The sequence below is a fragment of the Chrysochloris asiatica genome, unplaced genomic scaffold (genome assembly GCF_000296735.1).
Source record: "Chrysochloris asiatica unplaced genomic scaffold, ChrAsi1.0 scaffold00012, whole genome shotgun sequence".
Lineage (NCBI taxonomy): Eukaryota > Metazoa > Chordata > Mammalia > Afrosoricida > Chrysochloridae > Chrysochloris > Chrysochloris asiatica.
The window spans coordinates 24,528,733-24,538,208 of NW_006408530.1; the positions used below are offsets into that span (position 1 = coordinate 24,528,733).

A 9,476-nucleotide genomic window follows, 5' to 3' on the forward strand; every position below is an offset into this window, starting at 1 on the left:
CTTTAGAAGTGAGTATGGCCAGATTTTGTCTCTTTTACTTTGAACATATAATCAGGAAGGAAAAAAACACCTTGCTTGGAAAAAAATGGTGAATACTTGAAAAAGAGGAAGACCCTAACAAGAAGGATTGACAGAGTGGCAGAAACAATGGGCTCAAATATAACAATTGTGAGGATGGCACAGGCCCAACAGTGTTTTGTTCTGTTTTGCATAGTGTTGAAATGAGTTGGAACCAAGTTGGTGACACCTAATAACTACAATTAATCCCAAATATGAAGAATATAAAAGTAAATGAAGATTTTTACCAACTTCTTCAGTCTGAAATGGATTAAACATACAACCAAAATTCATTGATAATTACTGGTGCTTGGAATAAGAAAGTAGGAAATAAAGACGATTCAGTAGTTGAAACATATGGCCTTGGTGACAGAGAGGACACCAGAGAGCTCATGACAGAATTTTGCAAAAAAAAATGCAAATAAGTTTTTCAACAACATAAATGGTGACTATCCTTATGGCTTTGCCAAATGGAATACACAAAAGTCAAATTGAGTGTATCTGTTGAAAGATGATGGGGAATCTCAGTATCATCAGTCAGAACCAAGTCTATGACCACCTGTGGAACTGGCCATCAATTGCTTATATATACCAGTTCAGGTTCAAGTTAAAATATTAGAATAACTTGACAAGAACCAAAATACAACCTGAGTATATCTCACCTGAATTTAGATACTATATCAATAACATATTGGACACACTGAACATGAATGACTGTATAGCAAGTAAATTATAAGATGACATCAAGGACACACATGAAGAAAGGAAAGAAGACAGGAAATGAAGTATATCATAAAATGAATTGCAGAGGAAACCCTGAATCGTGCTCTACAGCATAGAGTAACTATAGTGAGTGGAAGAAATGATAAGTAAAAGAGCTTAACAGCAAATTTCAAAGGACACCTTGAGAATACAAAATAAATTATTATAATAAATTGTCCAAATACTTGGAATTAGAAGACCAAAAGGGAAGAACTCTCTCAATATACTTCAAGCTGAAAGAGAAGAGAAGACTCAAAGCACAATATTGAAGAATTCATGGGGAAAATATTGAAATACCCAGGGATATCAAGAAAGATAGAAGGAATACACAGAACCTCTGTAACAAAAATAATTTGTCAACATTTAACCATTTTAGGAGTTAGCATATGATCAAAAATCAATGGTATTATATAAAGAAGTCTAAGCTACTCTGATTGTACTGGTGAAAAACAAAATAATTAACATAATATTAATTAAAATGTTTCAACAAATGAATGGAATGCTTACTTGTGTACATCATAAATTAAAATTACAGTTAACCTGACCAGCTGACTGGAAACAATGCATATCTGTGCCCATTCCAAAGAAGAATGATCCAACAGAATGGGCATTATAAAACAATGTAATTAATATTACACACAAGTAGCATTTTGTGAAGGTAATTACAAAATAATTGGAGTAGTACATTGACAAAGATTTGCCAGAAATTCAAGCCAGATTCATAAGAGAATGTGGAATGAGAGGCATCATTGATGATATCAGATGGATCTTGACTAAAAGCAGAGAATACCAGAATGATGTTACCTGTGTTTTATTGACTATTCAAAAGTATTTGACTGTGTGGAACATTGAAAATTATGAATACTATTGCTTAATATTGTAAAATAGATACTTGAGTGGGATAGGAAGGAATATCAGGAAATATGATTTCAAAAAGCTTTCAAGCCCACCTTCAGCCTATAACTGATTGGAATACCTAAAAGAGGTTCTAGAACTTGCCCAGTGAAATAGACTTCTTGAGAAGCCCTTGTTGTATATATGGGACCTTAGGTCCAGAACCTTCTGAGGTGGGGTATTCCCACTTGATAGGACATGGAGACCAACCCAAAGTGTCTAGAGGAATAGAAGATACTCTCTGAAAGAAAGATGGACAGGAAAAAATAAAAAACAAAAATGGCAGTTTGTTTGATCGTTACAAGAACAAGCAAGCTGTTCACCAGGGAGCCATCAAGGCAAGCAGTCAAGTCCCTTCAGAACAAACCCCCTCCAAGACTGAAACTTAAAGGGAACACATGAGCAGTCATGTAAGCTTGCTGGCAACCACATTGGTCTACATTTGAGTAGAAGTGGGGGAAAGTCAGTAATGAAGATATGGGCTGATTTTGACTACATTCCATAGATTCCCATCAACATCAAGATGAGAGAAAGAAGAGGAAGCCTGATTGGCCTGAAGGTGGGGGAGACTTGGAAACTCCTGAGCCCATGGACACCGACCTAGTCATGGAGTGCTAGAGCTGAAAGTGAAGTGTCCGTCTGATATAAAGTGAGGGGAGATGCACAAGAATGCCCAATCTTGCAGATAGTACCCATTTGACCTAACTTCAGTGGCTTAATGACCAGCGCTCTACTACAGGAAGATAAAGAAATTTGATAAAGGAAACAAATGTAAATTGCTATAATTTGATGAACTTTATCTATACTTATAGATGTAGAAGCTCAAAATAGCAATTGAGAGGAAAGGAGTCTTCACATCAATGATCAAACATATCCCTTCTGTACACAGGGTTGATAGGAACAGACAACTTAGACATTGGGTACTGAAATTAGGGCAGGGGCTATAAAAGCAAAAAGTGGCTGGTTTACAAGTTTTCAAGAGGGTGTTTAGTTTCAGAATGTGAGGGAAGGTAGATTCCCCACTGAATAGTTTTCATCTTGTCTAGTTGAGTGTAGTGAAAGGAAATGGGGATAAGATTCTTATGATTCAATAGTGAGTAATTGTTATCATGACTAATTGTGACTTTCACAAATGTAAAGAAAGAAGTTTTGTGAAAAAAAAAAAACGAGGGGAGGAGGAGTAGTTAATCTTACATTCCAGGAACAAAGGACCCTAGGACTATCACAGGAGGAGAGCACAAGCAGAATGTGGGACCCTTTCCAGAGAAACAGCGACACAAGAGATGGAGGCAGAGATGAGGACATGGAGAAAGGGAGCAGCTGAGGACTCTAGATTGATGGAAAGAGAGGGACTGAGAGCTGGTAGCCAGGAGGCAGAATTGCAGAATGTGCCCTTGGGTTCTTTATATGATTATATATCCCTGAGTGTTTTTGTGTACATCAAAAAACCCCACAAACAACAACAACAAAAAAGAACAGAGGGAATAGAAGCAAAAATTGTTAATGATGCAGGGAAGGGATTGTAATCATTGCAATAAAACAAAATATGATAGGATGAGTGCAAAACCAATGTTCCCCCACATAACTATCACTCAGTTCACAATAAAAGCCTTAAAAATTAAAAAAATAGAATATGAAAGCTTGTTGGCAAAGTGTATTGTAAAGCAAGGAGATTATGTCAAAAAGTGATTTGTCTTTTCTAGAAGTTGATTAAAATTAATTCTACGGTCAAAGACAAAAATTATTTGACTGTATGGGTCATTGCACATCATGAATAATGTTAAGAAAGATGGGAATTCCCAAACACTTAATTGTGCTTCTGGAGACTCTATAACTAAATGAAGAGTAAATAGTTTAAACAGACCAACAGGAACTGTGTAGTTTCAAATGAGAAAAGGTGTGTGTCAAAATTATGAACTTTCACCATACTTATTAAACCTGCATATCAAGCAAATAAATAATCTGAGATACTGGACTGTCTGAAAAAGAATGCAGTATCACGATTGGAGAAAGGCTTATTACTTTGTTTGTTCAAAGTAAAGAAGACTTGTACTTACTGATGATGATCAAAGACTACAGCCTTCAGTATGGATTGCCCTTCCAGTTTAACAAAAATCCTCACAACTGGACCAATAAGAAACATCATGATTAATGGAGAAGAGATTGAAGTTGTCAAGAATTTTATTTTACTTGAATCACCAATCAATGTTCATGAAAGCTGCAGTCAGAAAATCAAATGATATAGTGCACTGGACACATCTGTTGTAAAAGACCTCTTTAAAGTCTTAAAGATGTCACTTTAAAAACTAAGGTGTGCCTAACCTAAGTCATAGTATTTTCATTCACCTCACACGTATGTGAAAATAAAAGAAGCCAATGCCTCTTGGAAGATGTATGAGTGTGAAACAAAATCATTGTACTATTGTGCTTATTCTTAAAATCTGTGTATCTCTGGTACCATAATGGATACAAGTCAGACTGATAACCTCAAGTTCAGCAGTTCAAAACTATCATCCATTCCTCAGGAGAAAGAAGAGGCTTTCTGCACCCATAAAGATTTACAGCCTCGGAAACCCTATAAATGTCTCTATGAGTTGAAACCAACTCCATGTCACACAACCACAACCACCAGTCTTAAAGTCTAGTCCAAGGAGTGGTAGAGTTATCTCACAACTTTATTACATAACTAGGGTAGCTATGGGTGATAAAAGGAACCCTGGTGGTATAATAGTCAAGTGCTGAGCTAATGAAAAGTTTATGGTTCAAACCTACCCAATGCCTCATGAGAGAAAAGCCTGGTGATCTTCTCCCATAAAAATTATAGTGATGATGGTTGTATGCCATGGAATTGGCTCCAACTCATAGTGACCATGTATATATAGGGTTTTCAAGGCTGTAAATCTTCATGGGAGCACAAAGCTTCCCCTTTCTCCTGTGGTAGATTTAAATGCTTAACTTGCATTTAGTCCAACATGTTGTCGGGGTTCCTGGTAATTATAGCCTATGTAAAGCTATGTGATAGTTCTACTCTGTCATTAGGGGTTGGTATCCATCAAAAATTGACTCAATGACACTTGACAATAGAAACAACATGGGTGATAAAAGTGAGAAAGTAAGAATATTGTTTGAAAGAAAAAGTAGAGAAGCAGAAAGAGTGTGAACATAATTCATCAGAATCATGTGACTTCAATCCTGACCCTCCTAAAGCCATTGAAGTCAGATGAATGTTGCTTAGTGTTTGTGATTTTTGTGTATTTATTTATCTATAGACTTTCAAGTTCTTTTAAAATATATATTATTTATATAGTCTCTATACAGCCCTTTTAGTTACTTAGTCTCTTCATGTATGTGAAGCCAGAAGTGTGTTAAAGGTGCATTCATACCTTCATTCCCTGGCAGGCATTATGATAAATTCTGGAAATAAGTGATAATTTCTGTCTTCAAGTACTGATAATCAAATAGGGGAGAAAGATGAATATAAATCAACATACCTGTAATTTAGCATGAGAAATTCTCTTGTAAGAGGAAAACACTAAGAAAGCAGACAATTTAGAAACTAAGGAGATAGTAATTGCTCTATAGTATTCCAAGGAGGCAAGCGAGGATTCAGTTCAGGCTCACATTGAAAGATGTGTGGAAAGTCTCTATATAAAGAAGGGCAAGTAGAGCAGAGGACAAAGGAATAGTATATGACATATACAAAGGTATGCAAAAAAGAAGCCTCTCACCCCCACAAAACCCCAACACACCCACTGTTTTTAAGTCAATTCTGACTCACAATAACCTTATAGGATAGGGTAGAACTGCTCAACGGAGTTTCTGAGTATAAAATCTTTATGGAAAGAGTCGGCCTCATCTTTCTTCCATAAGGCGTTGGTGGGTTTATACTGCCAGATTTTCTGCTAGCAGTCCAGTGCCTAACCCACTTTGCCACCAAGAGCTCCTATGCAACAGAGATAGGTAATTGGAAGTAGGCATAAAGGAAAACTTCAAGCAAGGTTCATTTGAGTGACTGAAAATACTAGAAAAAAATTGAAATGTATATTTTAATGTTTTAAGAGGATTAGCAAGAAACATACAATCAGTTTAGGAATCATATGATTGTTATTATAAAAAATTATTATGGCTGAAACATTGTGCAGCAAATTACAGACTGAAGTGTTTGAAAGAACTTTGAAAGAAATAGTAAAAACGAGTTGAAGGAATAAAATATAAATTAGGATTCTCAGAAATATGGTAGGAGTGAAAGTGCTAATTGGGGTGAGTTGATACTATTTTCAGTTTTTTTCTCTTCTAGACCTCAATGAATGCTTAGTGTTTGGCACATGTTCCCAACAATGTATTAATATGGAAGGATCATACAAATGTGTATGTGACCAGAACTTTGAAAAAACAAATAGCAGCTGCATAGCAAAAGGTAAGGAAATGGCCAACATTTTGTACACGTTTCTGTACTTTTTCTTTAAACATCTAATAGGAAAACAAAATTGTATATTGAATTTTAGTGATAGTTCATTCCTCATATTTATAGCACTTATTTTTTAATAACTGATTTATTTGACTAGTTGGGTTGTTCTCATTATTGATATAATGTCCATTATGAGATATAGACTATTAATAGATATGATAAAATTATATATTTATCTATAAATAATATTCTATATTTATCCATAATAGATCGGGCAGTGTTTCATTCTGCTGTGCATAAGGTTGCTATGAGTTGGCACTGACTTGACGGCACCTAACAACAACAACATATCAATAGATATAATTAATTAATATAATCTTGATGTGACTCTCAAATATGTGGTTATTGATAAAATTACTGTTTGAAATGATTTGCTAGTTTACAAGTGTGTGTGTTAAATTATCTTTTAATAGGATCTCCTCCAGTATATTTGAAAAATTTGTAAGCCATTAAGAGAAAATACAAGGTTAAAAGTTAAAAGTTACAATGAGATTGTAATTCTAAGTAAGGTTTTAAAACAAAATTATGCTTTCAAATTCAGGCTTTCTTCATGATGAATATATACCTATGTATATCAATAGATAGACTTCTGGTATGGCTTTAAGGTTCAGCACTGGACTGCAAACCACAAGGTCAGCAGTTTAAACCCACCAGCTGCTCCTCAGAAACCCTGCACAGGGTCTCTATTAATCAGAACCAACTCGAGGGCATTTAACAACAACATATCAATAGACGCCAAATACAGGAGCTGAACTTTTTTAGATGTGGATAAAATGCTCATATACCCTTACTAAAACAATATTGTAACTTTCTGTTAGCTACAGGGCATTATCGTACCTCATTACTCAGATAATGTTTCTAGAATAGGAAAACATGGTGACGTCGTGGTTACTTGATCTGTGAAGTCAGATGTACTTGCATTTGAAATGCAGAATTACAGTCTTTTGGCTATGTTATGTTGGGGAACTTAGACCTCATGAGTCTCAGTTTCTGATCTATAAAAATGTATATATTAATATCTACTTTACATTGTTGTTGTAAGAATCAGAGAGAGATTGTGAAGGGTTTAGCACATCATATCACCTATTACAGGTAATAGTTTCTAAGTGATGATAATAAGACTGTAGAGTGGAGATGTACTTTAAATTTTTTTCCAGATACAATATATATATGATAATTTATCTTTAAGGACTACATATTTCATATTTTCAGTATTCACTTTAGAACATTTTATTTGTCAAAATAAAAATGAAATCAATATTATATTACAGGCATACAGCCTCGGAAACCCTGTACAGGGTCGCTATGAGTTGGAATCGACTCCACGGCACGTCACAACAACAACAACAACACACTTCTGGATAGAGAATGTTTTAATATAATGCAAATACTAAAAAAACTAGGCTCAGCATAAGTTCATTTTCAATTTTTAGCCTATTGTAATGACTATTCACAAACATAAACCAAATACTCAGAAATATTTGAAACTTAGTGAATATGCAATATAGTGTGTAAATATTGTGAATCAAGGTATGAGAATGTAGTAATTGCTACTAACCAAATAGTTAGCCATCTCCAAAAGGAGTGACTTTTAAAATACCTAATGTCTAACCATAAAATAAACTTTGTACTAGAAAAAGCTACATTAATAGCCACAAATATTTAAGTAACTGTGTATTAGATATCATAAGATATTAATAATAAAAGACAGTAATCAAGTTTGTTGATGTCTATTGAAAAAGAATGTAAGAATAAAAACTCAAAATAATTTAAAAGTATTTTGATTGCTTTTACATTAGTTGAAATTCACTTTATTTTTGTATTTCATTATAATAATCTCCAGGCTCTGAAGATCAAGTTCTCTACATTGCTAATGACACTGATATCATGGGTTTTATATATCCATTCAACTACAGTGGCGATCATCAACAAATTTCTCATATTGAACATAATTCAAGGATAACAGGAATGGATGTATATTTTCAAAGAGATATGATTATTTGGAGTACTCAATTTAATCCAGGCGGAATTTTCTATAAAAGGATCCGTGGTAGAGAAAAAAGGCACATAAACAGTGGCTTGATTGTAAGTAAATAATACTGAAAGCTCTTGCCTCCCCACTTTCCCTTGTTGGATTTTAGCTTGTTCTGGCTTTTTTTTCTCTCTCTCTCTCTCTATCATAATATATGACCATTGGAAGTAATTACCATACCCAATATTTCATTCCAATATTCTTAAATAGAAATGATATTTTTTATTATTTTCTGTAGCTGCAAATCATTAACTTTAATTGCATGATGTTACTTTGTTATAATGTGATTGCTTTAGTTATATAAGAATAGCAATGAATAATACCTACCATTTCCAGTACATTTTACATTTTACAGTGATTTCAAATATATTATGAACATAAGCCCTTTTTATCATGAGCTGAAATTGAGAATTATCATTTTATTTTTAGATTAGAATAGAAGCTATCAAAGATATGCCCAGGAAATTGTTTCATTTTTAACAATATCAGAAATATACTTTTCTTCTAAGCTATGAGATCAACTCAATAGTGTAACCATTTCTTTTGACTGCTGAAAGCTATATTTCAGGAAACATTCACAACAGTGATTGCTAGTGTATGATGGACACGTTGATGATCATGGTTATTCCTTTTGAGAAAAAGAAAGTAGAACACTTATTTAAGTCTCTGGGTGCAGCGGATTCAAGTTGTCATTAGCTTTCTTTGTCTCTGAAACAGAAGTCTACTTTGGAAAAAATAATCTAACATGGCATTTCTGTTTTTAATTGATAAAATATATACTATAAAACTGGGCTTGGATGTTATTCCTGACACTTAACAGCCATTCTATGTATTCCTTTGTTGTTGTTGTTTAAATTGAGTATATCTATCTAACAATTTAATTTGTTGTTGTTGTTAAGTGCCGTCGAGTCGGTTCCGACCCATAGCGACCCTGTACCGGGTTTCCGAGGGTGTAAATCTTTACGGGAGTAGAAAGCCTCATCTTTCTCCCGCGGAACGGCTGGTAGTTTCGAACCGCTGACCTTAAGTTTCGCAGCCCGATTCGTAGCCACTACGCTACCAGAGCTCCTTAACAATTTAATTAGTGTATATATAATTAGACATAGTGCTGGTGTGGCACTGCAGAATCAGCACTGGACTGCTAACCCCAGTGTTGTTGTTGTTATTGTTAAGTGCCATCGAGTCGGTTCCGACCCATAGCGACCCTGTACAGGGTTTCCGAGGGTGTAAATCTTTACGGGAGTAGAAAGCCTCATCTTTCTC

At 34.7% G+C, this 9,476-nt stretch overlaps 1 protein-coding gene across 1 annotated transcript in view; it reads left to right on the top strand.

Moving 5' to 3' along the window:
* Positions 1-9,476, top strand: part of LRP1B (low density lipoprotein receptor-related protein 1B) — a 2,342,762-nt gene that overhangs the window by 2,181,589 nt on the left and 151,697 nt on the right. Inside the window, exons 76-77 of the mRNA XM_006834597.1 lie at positions 6,011-6,130; positions 8,025-8,266. Coding sequence (XP_006834660.1) covers positions 6,011-6,130; positions 8,025-8,266 — 362 coding nt within the window. The remainder of the gene's footprint in view (positions 1-6,010; positions 6,131-8,024; positions 8,267-9,476) is intronic.